Source organism: Tupaia chinensis, unplaced genomic scaffold (assembly GCF_000334495.1).
Source record: "Tupaia chinensis unplaced genomic scaffold, TupChi_1.0 Scaffold000031_1, whole genome shotgun sequence".
In the NCBI taxonomy this organism is placed as follows: Eukaryota; Metazoa; Chordata; class Mammalia; order Scandentia; family Tupaiidae; genus Tupaia; species Tupaia belangeri.
In genome coordinates, this window is record NW_006159461.1 from 3,109,573 (window position 1) to 3,124,656 (window position 15,084).

The window sequence follows — 15,084 nt, forward strand, 5'->3', positions numbered from 1 at the left end:
CCCTACTTTTGTCGAAAGACATCAATTTACAGATTTAAGAAGCACAGTGAATCCTACAGATGATAAACACTGAGAAACGTATGCAAAGATACACTGTCACTAACCATCTAAAAACTGAATAAAAAGTACATAAATAAATGAATAAAATAAAATAATTTTGAGGGGGGCTAGCAGGTGGAGTGGTGGTTAAGGGTGCTGGACTCCCACATGGTTGACCATGGTTTGAGTCCTGATCCTGGCTGGACCTGTGTTTTCTCATTCTTTCTCTCGATCGCTCGCTCTCTTCTCGCTCTGTCCCACTCTGATCAAATAAGTAAATAAGTAAATAAAGTTAAATAAAATAATTATTCAAAAAAAGTAAGTAAAATAATCTTGAGGGCACAGCAGAAGGCATAGTGGTTACAGTATTGCTGGACTCCCACATGGCGGGCCGGATTTGAGTCCTCGACCTGAAGGCTTGAGATTCACACCCTGAGCATGTGCACACATGCCCAAAACCCCAAGAGGAGGATGGCGGACAAGGGATTGAGCTGTGACCACCCACCCTAAGGGGCGATTTCTCATTTTCTCTCTCTCTGTTTCTGTCTCTCTGGTGAACACACACGCACTAGAGCAAATTCTCTCTGAAAAGGAAAAAAAAATAATAATAATCTTGAAAGCAGCCAGAGAGAATGAGCAAATTATTGATGGAAAACACCAGTTTGCATGACCAGGGAGTTCAGAAGCAAGTGGGACAGAGTTTTTCAGGTGAAGAAAAAAGAAATTGTCAACTCTGATTCTATAGCCAGTGGAAATATCCTCAAGGACACAGGTAGTATGAAGATATTCCTAGACAAATAAAAACTAAAAGAATTTGATGCTAGCAAATCTCTCTGAAAAGAATGGCTAAAAATAAGTCTCTACGTAGAAAGGAAATGGTAAGAGAGGGCTTAAAACTTCAGAGAGAGGAAGAGCATGTGGAATGGGTGGACAGTGTGTTACACATGATAAATAACCCCCTTCCCTTCCATTTGAAAAACTATATTTGGTGGGGGATCATCAGATGGTGTAATGGTTACATTGCTAGACTCCCACGTAGTTCACCGTGGTTCGAGTCCAGGGCTCAGTGGCTTGAAACACACACTGTGCATGAGTGTGAGCATACCCAAAATCCTGAGAGGAGGAGAGAGGAGAGGGAACTGCAGCATGGTCATATCCCCTGGGGGGAGTGATTTCTCACTTTCTGTCTCTCTGATGAGTTCATGTGCCCTATAGCAAAAATCTCAAAAAAATTCTATCTGATGGTAGAAGCAGAAGTCATAATAGAGCCTGATACAGTGTTTAAGGTATATGTGGGGAATGAGAATAATATGTCTGCAGAGGGGGTAAGAAACAGGAACCGACATGGAAGCAGCTTTTCTGCACTTCACACAAAATGGTCAAGCGCGGATACCAAGGACCTGGGTCAATTATGCATGCATATATCACTTTAGATCATCCACTCGGAAAACTGTAAAAGTGATATCCCCAAAATACTATAAACCACATGTAATCTTAAATAATAAATAAATGAAAACTTGTGGATGTAGCTGAAGCAGGTTTCCATAGAAATACGTAGTTCCGGCAACTTACACTGGGGAGGCAAATCTGAATGCCAAGCGATCAAGACAGGGTTTGTCAAACTCCACGGCCCAAGGTAGCTGCCTCGAGCCTTTGCAGACACAGTTTTACTGAAACACTCAGGCCCACCCGTTCACATGTCACCTGCGACTGCTTCCATGTCACGAAAGTACAGCAGCTTTGCTCTGTTCGTTTGAAGTTTAAGTTCCCCAGGAGCAAGAGCCGCAGAACCTCAAATGGATCCTGATGCTGGGACACACTCGTCTCAGCCAGCCCTGGATCAGGAACCCACATGTGTCCCGTGTCCTCAGAGTCTCTGGACATGAGCCCAGAACCTTCCATGTGGATTGGCCGCTCAAAGCATCGCATTTACCATGGTGCCACCCTCTGGCTCTGGGCTGAGCAGAAGGAAAGGAGGCATGGAAGCCGGCACAACTTGAACTATTTACTACAGTCTTCGTAAAGGTTTCCAACCTCTGGAACTTATATCTCAAGAAACTGTAAGAACAAAATAGCAAGCTAAGGAATTTAAGAAATGGAAACAACCAAGAAAAGGCAGAAACTCAGGATTTAAAATACACACATATAATGAAGAAATTCAAAAAAATTAATAAAAATTACAACCTCTTACCAAGAGAAAAAGAGAGAGAGAAAAAAAAAAGATCAGAATGAAAGGTCAGGGGCCAGCAGTTAACATAATGACTATGTCGCTGGACTCCCATGTAGTCAACCGTGGTTCGAGTCTCAAACCTGGTGGCTTAAAACTCATGCCAGGTGCATGTGCATGCATGCCCAAGATCCCGAGAGGAGAATGGAGGAGAAGCGATTGCGGCGTGGCCATCCCCCGTGGGGGTGATTTCTCACTTTCTATCTCTCTGTCTCTCTCTCTCTCTTTCTTTCCGGCGAGCGCATGCACCCTATAGCAAAAACCTCTCCAAAAAAAAAAAGAATGAAAGGTCAGCCCCATTGCAGTGGCATGCGTGGTGGGCACTGCTGCGCTGGGCACACAGGTCTGGCTCAGGTCCCAGACCAGCCGGAACAGGCCCAAGGGCCTGCTGGGATCTGCCTGTCTCTCTCCCACACCCTCTTCTCTCTCACTGAAAAAATTAATAAAGTTAAAAAATAAAGAGGACGACAATACTAGTGATTCTATTTTTTCTTTTTCCTAAGAAATTTAAAATGATCCCAGCTGGGAGGCAGGCAGAGGAATGTGGCATGGCAAGACCATCATGGATATCCCTCTGCCTCTCTTTCTTAAGAAATAAATAAAATGGAGCTTATTAAAAAGTTAAAAGAGATTGTAAGCCAGCCAAAGTAACAGCGATAAAGCAATGCTCTCAGACGCTGAAGCCATAGGGGAAGGCCTCAGCCTCACACCCAGGGTCTCCTTGCACACCGGGCATACGTGTGCATGTGCTGGGGTGAACCATGGCATGAGACCCTGCTGGTGCGTCTCTTTTTCTTTTTCCCTCCCTCTTTCTCTCTCTTTTTCTCTTCCTTCTCTTTTTCTTTTCTTCCTCTTTCTCTTTTTTTTCTTTTTCTCTTTCTCTTTCTCTGTCACCCTCTCTTATGAAAAAATCAACAAGTAAACACCAAAAAAAAAAATGAGAACATGACGAGCAACTGCATGAAAATAAGTCTTGCAATTTAATTGAAGTACAAAATTTCCTCAGGGAAAAAATAAACAACACAAGAAGAAATGCAAGCAATTCAATAACATTATATCGACCAAAGACATTGCACCTGCTACAGGAAGTCGGAAGTGGAGTCAGGGCTTTAGCTTGTATCTCTGCCACCAGATCTATCAGCGTTTACTGTTACTACACTTACTCTCTCGGGGCTCCACTTTCTCCCCAGCAGTATGCCCACAGTGAGAAAGGGCAGGCATACCGCGTTAGGAGCTCGACTCCGCTCTTGTTCACCCCACAGAAAGTCGGCGGGGCCCACGGACTCACCGGCTCAGGTCGGTCCCCGGCACGTACTGAGAGAAGCGTGCGTGCAGCAGCGGGATCAGCCTGAGGTCGCACCAGCGCTTCTCCCACCTCAGGCCCGGAGAGGTTGGCCAGGACGAGCAGGACAGCGTGTCCTGGAAAGAGCAGACATTCAGACTGGGTCCCTGCCCCGCGCCTTGAGTTTCTATGTTGCAAACCCTTCTGGGTTAGGGCTATTTCCTGTTCTTCTAATGATCCGAGGACTTGCACAATACCACGAGAACAAAATCCTCGCTCATTGACCCTAACGTTGTATTTGCTCATTTCTTTGCTAATGAACCTTTATAGAAGGTGAGGATGGAATTCCTGAGATGAAGAAAGATTAAAAAAAATAAATAAAAAAGGATGGGAAGAAGTAAGAGAAGAAAAAGGTGACAGAGCTGAACTCATTCAAGAAAGGAAAAGATTGGGCAAAACTGTAAATGCAATGAACAAGTAAGTGAAAAAAATAAAAATAAACCGTAGCTCATGGGATTAGCCCAATATTCTGAGTATCTGCTAAGTTCTAAGCACCAATGTAAATGCTTGTGATTTATCAACTTTTTTTGTGAATATTTATGAATAAAATGAACATTCCTATTAAAAACACTGCTCAGGGTGGGTTGGCAGGTGGCATGGTGGTTAAGGTGCTGAACTCCCACATGGCTGACTGCAGTTTGAGTCCCAGACCTGCTGGCTTGGTTTCTCACTTTCTCTCTCTCTGGTCAAATTAATAATAATAATACATTAAATTAAATAAAATAATTCTTACAACACATTGCTCAAGGACAATTTTGCTCATTATTTTAACTTCGTATTTATAAACTTTTTAAAAATGTCAACACAAATATTGCTCATTTAAAATAGCATGTAGTTAAAAGTTTTATTAGAAGTGTTTTTCCTTATATAGAGAGGGCACATATACTTGAAGAAGACTGAGATTTTTCCCTTGATGGTGACTCATGCTTTTTCATTATTTCGGCTTCACGGCAACACAAGGCACAATGTTGTTGACGTGTAGAGTTGTGTGGATAGGAAGTGGACGAGGCTCGATTTGACCGGGGAACTGTTGGCATTTTTTCATCTGTTCACTAATTTTTGAGTAGTACAGTCAGGAGATTTTACTTTAGTACAGATGTTGAAATTCAGCCTGAATATTATTGACCATTGTTTTTCAAGTGTTATATTTTTTAATGTGCAATGGGGGAAAAAGCATTATTTTTACCGAGGGTTGAGTGTTGCTTGTCATTTTTGCTGATTGCCACAGACAGTACAAATATGAAAATACGCTCCATCTGTGGGACAGCTCAGAACACTGTGTGAGTTATGGCTGAGTGGTGCAGACAGCGCCCCCTTCTGGCGACTCAGTGAGCATCTTCGCCTCTAAGACCAGCGCTCTTGGTGCGGGTCAAGAGCGTAGCCTTCCGTGCTCAGCTGCGGGCAGCACAGGCACAGACCTAGGTGTGCTGTCTGTCTTCCTGCAGGCCTCAGGCCGGGGGTGCAGGCCCTCGGGAGGGGACGCGGGGCTCCGTGGGAGGGAGAACAGGCGATGAGGACTTGTGCTCTGAATCGGAGTCAGATTCTGACTAGTGAATGAACCTGGAGGTTATCTAAAGACAATTTTTTGAATTTATTTGTTATTTGGGTATTTATTGTAGGTTTTTGCCATAGGGTGCATGTACTTGGCAGAGAGAGACAGAGAGAGGGAAAGTGAAAAATCACCCCCAGGGGAATGGCCACCTGTAGTCCTCCATTCTCCTGTTCGGATTTTGGGCATGCACACACAAGTCCCTGGCACGATTTTCAAGCTACTAGGTCCAGAACACAAACTGCAGTTGGCCATGTGGAGCTTCATGTTATTGCCAGTAACACTAAAAGGTTAATGGGAATTTTACATTTACTCTTAACAGCAGGCAGATTGATTGCAGGCATCACTCATAGCTGTACAAAATGGCAAGTAATATATTTTTATAAATAAGCTTAAATAATGGACACAATTATTTCTACCGGGGATGCAGAGAAAGCCACCCTTACTAACTCTAGCAGTAGTATTGTGTTTCTGTTAGTAATGCTTGCCATACGGATAGCTAATTACACTAGCTATCGGACACGTGTTGCCTAAGACACTGGCCACATCTTAAAAGGTAAAGCAATTACTAAGCTAATCTTGGAAGGTCCAAAGGCATTTTTGGAATCAGTTATGATGGCTTCCCACTGATTTTCGTGGACACACAGGAGGACACAATATACCTGTGGCGGGTTTGGGTGAACAGGCTACTTTCTGTGGCCAGGCCAGTGCTGTACAAGGTCCAGAGCCCACCCAGTTTGCCTTCGAAGGCCCACGTTGGCCAGAACCCGCTCCCAGGAGCCCAGTGCATACTAGGTTCTGAGACGTTCTGCAGTAAATAATTCGTGGCACCAGATTCTGAGACTGTCACCTCTCTGATCCCAGAGCCAACCCAGCTATTGTAGCCTAACACTGAACACTCCCAATTAGAGGTGGAACAATGAAAGAATAATTCGGAGGTTTTATTTTATTATTTGACAATTTATCTATATAATTTTAGGCATATTATTCAAAGATAGTTCCTTGTTCTTCATTAAAATAATAACTCTTCTCACTTTTTATGATCCATGAAATCAGATAAAAATATCAATGAACAGAGAACACACAGCCAATGAAACGCTGAGGACAGTGCTGATCAGCAGTAGCCGAGCACGCAAGGAGTTACACGGATATTAACAGACTTCACAGACGCGGGTATGAAAATACACGCGGCCTTTGCTGTAATGGCTCAGCCTAATGCCTTTATTTCCCAGTGATGAATAGGTCACATTCATGTTTTCTCCACATAAGAAATACGAAGTGAGTCTCGATTCAGTTATTCAGTTAATCAGGACTGATGCATTTCATATGATAGATCTGGATTACCTAGTGTGCTTTAAAGATATCTTAGTCTTACTTACTTTAATTATGAAAATAGAATGTAAATTTGCCTTCTTGTCCTTTCTTGGAAAGGTATTCAAAGTTATTCTGAATTGTTTATAAGGCCATCTAAAAATGCAATGATTTTTATGGTTTGGGGAATCGTTAACTATTTTTTAAGAGCTTTGCAATGTCTATAATAGAGTTTCCTAAAATATTAATAATGTGAGTGGAAAACACAGTCTGTATGCACTTCTTGCCTTAAAATAGATTCTTTTCCAAGACTTAACACACACCACAGAATAGCCTCAAGAACAGTTATCCCACCAAAATAGAACTGCATGCAGGGCACAGTGCTGATGCAGGTTTCGTTAGGGTACTCGGCCCAGAAAGTACCCGGTAGAGGTGTGGGTAAGAACAGTGCTCTCGGGTCAGGCTGGATGCGCTCTCAGTCTCCTGGTGAACACAAACCAACCGCTTTCCTCCCTGTCCAAGGCGAAGGAGTCCGGGGAGCAGGAGTCTGTCCTGGCTGTGGATCAGATGCCTCTTACATGTCTGCTTTTGCATTGGCAACCTCCAGGCTTTAGAACTACATTTACGTGGGAATGCGGGGTGGTGAGAACATGTTACAAAGTTTTCTTTTCTCTTATACTTTAAAGTTGCCTTAAATATGTAAGAATATTTCAGAAAAGTAGAATAGAACCTTATTTTAATTCCTATGCTTACACCAAATTTGCTTTGGTGTAAGCATAGGAATTAAAAATAAGCCCAGGATAGAAAAGAGGGTTTAGACACATTGTACAATCAAATGTTTCTTTTAAGGAGACTGAGTACCTATAATATAAGGTACTTCAGAAAGTTCATGGAAAATGTGTGTTATGGAAAAACTATGCATAGATTTCAAGATATTTTTGCATCAAAATAAACTGGTAGTTTGGTTCTTTTCTTTTATTATTATTTTTAATGCACTTTTTGATGCCCCCATTATGCACTTCTTGGAAAATATGCTTCACAATGCAGCCTTGCTCCCAAGGATCCCAATGCCCTGGGTTATTTTGTGATGAGTCAGAAAAAAAAAGTTGTCTTGACCTCTTCCAATTTTTAAATCTCTGAGGAACAAAGATCTCCACTCCTGTATGAGTTTATTCAAGAAACAGAAAAGAAAATGTGAGTGAACACTGGCCTACGAATTGCTGTGATCTTCTTGGGACTGAAGGCTAATGCTCTCATAGGCATGGCGGCAGCTCTGCCGTCTCTCAACTTTGAATTCAATTAAATCAGACGTTCAAAATCTCTACCACTCTTCTTTATGACACTAGAATATTAACATTATATATTCTTCTTTTTCTGCTTATCCTGTACTTAGTTTTGTGCATTTGTCTCTGGATCTGGATCTTATACTTCGGAGGTCAGAACCCATAGCTAACTGCTCCCTAAGTACCTAGAAGAGTATTTCCACAGAGAAAATTCTCAGCAAACATTGATTCAATATGGCCTAGTGTTTCAGGGAGCAGGATCCTACATGGCTGACATGCAGTTCAAATCCTGGCCCCAATGGCTTGAAAGACAAGCCAGGTGCATATCTGTGTGTGCCCCGAATCCTGGCAGGATGGAGAAATGGAGGAGGGACTGTGAGAGGACCAGGCGCCCCTGGATGGGTGCCTTCCTCCTCTCCTTGTCTCTGTCTCTCTTGTAAGCACATATACATATACCCTCTGAGGGGGAAATTAAGTTACTTAATTTTTATAATGAGATTATGTTTTTAATTTTTGAAATACTTTACTTCAGCTTATACATGTGTTTATTCTTATTCTCTAAAACATCAGATTTTTCTAAATCCTTTGATTTTCTTAAACTGAAATATCTTCAGCAATATCAAAATTATGTTCAATCGTAGTGCTAAACATCAGAACACATGTGCTCTTGGAGTTGAAAAGACATAGCGCCACTCAGACGAATGTGTGAGTTTTTGGTTTTTGACTTTATACAGCTGGGTTTTGAACAGTCATGTTAGAATTACTGAGCGATTTTCTTTGCTCTGATTACAGCTTTCTAAAGGAGGACATTATTTCATAGATGTTTTGTGTTTCTCAATGAACTGAGTTAAAAACAAACCAGACAGATCTCTCACCTTGGATCTTACACCCCGACTTCTCTACTTCTCATTAGAAAAGAGGGCTTCAAGGGTATGGAGCAAGAACTAGGGTAAAGACATGGCCAGACGTCTTTGCCCAACTCTGGAATAAAGTGGCTTTTGTTTCTGTGCTGGGAGCAGAGCTGAGACGGATCTGCATGCATGAGTGACAGAAGGAGGAAAAGACCTCAGAAGAGCCCTCCACTAACAGAGAGAAGGGCTGTGCTGCTCAGAAACCCCGCTGCAGCGTGGGCTCCTGAAGGAAGGCCTCCGCTCACACCCAGGACCTAGAGAGGGCCTGCAGGAGGCCCGCCTTGTCCCCTGTCACTAAGGCACACGAGGGCAGTGAACACTGGCCGGCGCTCACAGAGGAGACAGGTGACCGGTGCAGCAACGGGGCATGGGTGGCCCTGAGCATGCTCAGGCTGTATCGACCACAGGGAGGGCGAGGAAAGGACCTTCAAAATAAGAGGTAAAAATTTTGGTTGGAGAATGTAAGAAGTCTGTAGAATTGAGATGATGGGGGTGAAGAATATTAAATATATATATATATATATCCAATATTGGGTTCTAATATTTTGGGGCCAGTAGGTGGTGTGATGGATTCCCACGTGGCCAACCATGGTTTGAGTACCCAACCTTGTGGCTTGAAAAATCACAGCAAAAAAACACGTAAATAAATAAAAACTAAAAAACAGAAAAAGGAGCTAATGTTTTTAAACCAGGGGGTGGTGCAGTATAATGATGCACCTGGACCCCATCCTGAAGCTCCCCTGAGCATGCTGGCTATGCATATGCACCTGCAGTCCAGGCCGGCTGAGACAGGGGCTGGGCAGACCTTGTTGGGAGTGCATGTCTCCTTTCCTCTCTCTCTAACTCTCCCTTTATCTCTCTCTCATTATCTCTCTTCCTCTCTCTCTAATTCTCTCTTTATCTCTCTCTCATTTTCTCTATTTTTCTCATGAAGGAAATAAACATATAAAAAGAAAAGAATTTGATGTTTTAAGTAAGGCTTCCAGATCTGTCTATCTTCTGAAGATCAGCGATTTAAATGGCATCTATTTTGGGACAATTATTTCACTGGCAAGAACAAAAAAGGTCAGGGAAAATACATCTAGATGTAATTGGTTTGGAAACTATCCTTACACTTGCAGAGTTAACTTTAATCCTACCAAGTGTGTCTCTATATAAAGAATATATAGACGACTTGGAGACCAAAGGCACTGCGTGTTTAGGTACAGTGGAGGCCACCCAGGACAGAAGATGTTCTCAAGGAGAACCTTGAAATAAAATGAAACACTTAAGTCCAGTTTCAAGTGGAGGATGAATCATAAAAGTGAGAAGGAAAAGTCATGTGCTTCACATGTTCTAATACGCACAACAGAAAAATAAAACTTCACTTAAGGTGGGACCAGCAGACGGCATGGAAGTTAAGGTGCTGGATCCCACGTGGCCAGCTGAAGGGTTAAAATTCCAAACTCTGCGGTTTGGCAGTCATGCTGGGCGCGTGTGTGTGCATACCTAAAATCTAGAAAGAAGACCCAGGAAGGGATTGCAATGTGGCCATGCCTCCAGAAGGACAGTTGATCTCTCACTTTCTCTCTCTCCATTTGGTGAGCACATGGAACCTATAGCAAAACTCAAATAAAAGAGTAAAATAAAATTTCACTTACGGGCATTTCAGCTACTCCTCCTGTCTGTGAGCACAGAGGATTACTCTTTGACCTCACATAATCAGAGAACAGTGTTCTGTCTTTTGAATGTATGATTATTTTGAAATGTGAAATTAAGAAAAGAAAGAAAATCAATTTATTTCAAAATGCAAATAGAGAATAAACATTGAAGTTTTATCAAATGTCTGTAAAACACGCATGTTGATTTTATATTTTATTAACTACATGTATAATTTAACATCCATTATATTTTAATATGATGTGTCAATTAGATTTTCTTGCTTTGTAGTAATTCCCTATGCATAAAGCTGGTTGAGAAATCTTAACAAATGGCAAATTGAATAGCTATTGTTAGCTAAATAATTTGAAAAGAAAAGATGATTAAAAAATTATGTCAAATCAATTAGAGCATGAAATTACATATAATGTACAATGTTCTAAAATGATTATATGATGTTATGCATGACCTCCCCAAGTTCAACTCTATAGCTACAGAGGATTGAATACATATAAACCTAAGAAGAGGAAAACGTCATTGAAAAATAGCTGACCTACTTATTTCCCCTTCCTGGCGTATCACAGTATTTAAACGAAGCCAGGAAGGGTTTCATGGCCATCGGTCAGTCAGAGGCAATGGCAGCTCTGTGAGCTATGCCTATGTACAGGCACTCTTCTTGGGCTTGCTCTGTTTGCTCCTTGTTAGCCTGCACTATGTTGGGGCAGCTTACTGTGTTGTTGGGGTGGTAGTTGAGGTGTAAGCCACTGTCACAAAGCGGGGAGGAGGTGCCGCTGCTCTGGTCACTCGGAGCACCTGCGGGAGGCAAAATGACAAAACCCACTGCTTAGACGCCATGCATTAGATGGGTACCTTCCACATTCAACTTCAAGTACCTTCCAATTCTGTCAAGTAAATCGGATGCTAAAATGACATTTTATCTCACACCAAAGTCAGAGCTTTGCAAGTAAGTAACGACAGGTGTTGGGTCACTAATTAGACTCAATAATGTTAATCTTCCATCACAGAAACATTAAGACTTTATTAAGCTAATATACATCATTATGAAAAGTTGGTTTTTTTTATTATGCAAAGGGGCCTATACTTACAAACTATACATAACGTAGAACAAAATTTCATCTGTCTGCAACGTTTTATTTAATGATGTTTAGCCTACTGGAAAATCCTTTTGAAATAGTAATTGGGCCCAGATGCAGAATCTCAGGTCACAAGGGGGGCCCAGGTTCAATTTCCAGAACACTCTAAAAACTCAGGCATGGTAGCACATAGTAGTCTTTGTTACTCTGGAGGCTGAGGTGGGAGGATCATGACACAGCAAGACCACAGCTAAAACACACACACACACACACACGCACACACACACACACACGTCCCACATTTGAAGGAATGAGCAAGCAAGCAAAAAAAGAATTTTCTATAATGTAAAGCTATTTGCATGTTCTCTGTCTTTAGAAGTGCTCACATAAATTAATGGAAATCAGAAAGTACCCAGAAGTAGGTCCAAATAAGAAGCCTGGCCAAATATTATTGGGACATAGACATGCGTGTGTGTGTGTGTGTGTGTGTGTGTGTGTGTGTGTACACAAAATTTTGATTCCTAACTGAGATGCACAGAAATATTTATATAAATTAAACAGTAAACAAACATAAAAGTCAAAATTACAAAGTTTCTGGGAGAAATGAAGGGGAAATAGTCTTGTTACATTAAGATAGAAAAGTATTTCTTAGAGAATATAAAAATCAATAACCGTATACAACAATAACAAATTGATAATATGAAATTTTTATTAACTTTTTAAAAACTTTTGATAACAAAGACATCTTTAGGTGAAAAATGTAGTTATTTGAATACTAAGAGAAAATATTTGCAACACATGTAGCTATTAAAATACTTTATAGAGAATTTTTAAAGTACATTGCAATAGTAAAAAGACATATTTAAAAAAATAGTAAAAAGACTTAAAAAATAGAGAGAAAACATACTCACAAAAAAGAGAAAAAACATAGTCATAAAAAATAGAGAAAAGTCTTAAGCAGACACTTTCTGAAATAAGATAAACAAGTGGCTAGTAAGCATCCAATAAGGAGGTAACTTTTAGTTATTAAGTAAAAGTGAATTAAAATGACAGAGACCTCACTACACATCCAATAAAATTACTGAAGAGAAAAAAAATGACTATCAAATATTAGAAAAAAAGAAGGAAAACCAGAGCTTGCATAGATGGCTGGGGTGGTTGGAGATGTTTGATAATGCCCACTTTGATTCAGATCGGCAAAATGGCAGCTTTGAATCCCAGGCCTTGTTTCTTCAGAGTCACTAACTCGTCAAAAATAAGCAGATCAAAAAGTTTGAATGAGTGCTCTGGAAACCAGTTAATAGTTACAGCACCTCAGGCAAGCTGAAAGCCAAAGACAGCCACACTGAAATAAGTAAGAAAGCCATTTGCCATTAAACGTCATAGTCCATCCCCCAAGTCAAGACTGCTTGATGAGATCAAGAAGTGCTTTTCATGGAATTACACTTGATTGCTTACCATTACCTTGATTAAAATTGTTCGACAACAAACATTGACAAACAAAAAAGTAAATGCCAAACTTGCAGCTTCTCTCAGGAGGGAATGAAAAAGGAAAAATGTGCATCCAAAGTTCTGGCTTTCGGTAGAATACTACAAAAGAAACTAGTTTCTGTCTCACGACTTGGTGCACTAATAGAACCCATACCTTGGCTGGCCAGAGTTGCTGCAAACAGAAGAGAACTTAGCACTTGGTTGCAACTACAGAGGATTTGCATTACTCTGGCAGAAAACACAAATTACCAGCTCCTAAGTGAGAAACTATAAAACTTCTCTAATTAGAATAAGTCCAGAGAAGGAAAATTCTCAGAAAATAATCAAGAAACCTTTTACTCCGGTTAATACATGAAGGTGTTCAATATAAAACCAGTTCAAAACAGATTAGGAAATTGGCTATGTTTTGGTTTGTATTTTTCCAGTGGTCTAATCTAGCAACAATAAAAAGGTATGGAAAATAAAAATGAAAACATGTGCCAGCCAAAGAAACAAAAACAAATCACTAGCAGTAAACCCTGAAGAAATGGAAATCAATAAATTATCTAACAAAGAATTCAAAATATAATTATTTTTAAAAAGCTTGGGGCCTATAAGTGGTGTGGTGGGGTCAACTGTGGTTCAAGTCCTGGATCTGGGAGCTTGCTGTCTCACTTTCCTTTTCTCTCTCTCTCTCTGTCTCTGGTAGAATTAAGAAAAAATAATAATAATAACAAATGGAAGTAAATAAATAAATAGTTCTTAAAAAATAAGCTAAATAAACTACGAGAGAATGCAGAAAGTCCACTAAATGAAATCAAAGTGATACATGCACAAAATTAAGATGACATAAGAGATAGAAACTATATTAGAAAGAACTAAACAAATTTTAGAAAAGAAGAATACAATAAATGGGTTGAGGAGTTTGATAGCAAACTTTAATAAGTATAAGAATTTGTAAACCCAAAGATAGGACATTTAAAATATTGAATTAAAAGAAAAATAAATTAAAAAGTAATAAGGAAGACCCAAGGAAGTTCTGTGATATCATCATGAAAACCTACATATGCATTATAGAAGCCCAGAAGAAAAGATAGAAGAATAGAGAGGTTTGAAGAAATAACATTCAAAAACTCTCCATATTCAGGAAGTTACGAGCTTCCATTATAAGAAACACAAAAAGCTCAAATTAGGATGGATCTGAGGAGGTTCACACTAAAATCTGTTAAAACTGAGCTCTCCAGAGTCACAAACAAGTAGAAAATCATGAAAGATATTGAGCTGTCAAAAGTCACAAACAAGTAGAAAATCATGAAAGATAAAAGAGAAAAGCAATTCGTCAGGTAAGAGGAAGCTCCCATAGATTATCAACAGATTTTGCAGCTGAAATATTACAGGCCTGAGGAAGGAAAGTCTTAAAATTAAAAATATCCTGATCAAGAATACAACTTTCAGCCAAACTATATATCAAATGTGATAGTGAAATAAACATGTTCTTAAATAAACAAAAGCTGAGGAAAATCACTACTCCTGGGCCTTCTTTTAAGAAAACTGTTAAAGATAATTCTCTGAGTTGAAATAAAAAGACTGTAAAGAGTAACACAAAATTATATGGTAACCCCCATTCTACTCACACTGTTTCTAGAGATTGAAAAGGAAGGAACCCTTCCAAATTCATTCTATGAAGTCTCCATTATCCTCATTTCCAAAACAGATAAGAATATGACAAAAAAGAAAAACTACAGATCTATATCCATGATGAATATAGATGCAAAAATTCTCAAAAAGATAATTGCTAACCATATTCAACAGCATATGAAAAAGGTTATTCATCATGACTAGGTAGGCTTTATTTCAGGGATGCAAAGGTGGTTCAACATATGCAAAATCATAAATATAATACACCATATTAACAGAAAGAAAGATAAAACCATATGATCATTTTAATCAATGCAGAAAATGCATTCAACAAAATACAACATGCCTTTATGATCAAGACTCACAGTAAAATTGGCACAGAAGGACCATTTCTTAGCATGACAAAAGTTATTTATGAAAAACCTACAGGTAACATTATCCCGAATGGGGAAAAGCTGAAAACTTTTTCACTAAAAACGGGTTACAAGACAAGGCTGCCGAAATTCTCTGCTCCCATTCAATCTAGTACTGGAAGTTTTAGCCAATAAGATCAGAGAAGAGAAGGAAATATAAGGCATTACA

The 15,084-nt window shown here is 39.9% G+C and overlaps 1 protein-coding gene across 1 annotated transcript in view; it reads right to left on the minus strand.

Annotated features, from left to right (window-relative positions):
* Window positions 1-15,084, minus strand: part of SNTG1 (syntrophin gamma 1) — a 411,039-nt gene that overhangs the window by 243,500 nt on the left and 152,455 nt on the right. Inside the window, exons 8-9 of the mRNA XM_006140355.1 lie at window positions 11,031-11,113; window positions 3,555-3,685 (exon numbers count right to left, since the gene is read on the minus strand). Coding sequence (XP_006140417.1) covers window positions 3,555-3,685; window positions 11,031-11,113 — 214 coding nt within the window. The remainder of the gene's footprint in view (window positions 1-3,554; window positions 3,686-11,030; window positions 11,114-15,084) is intronic.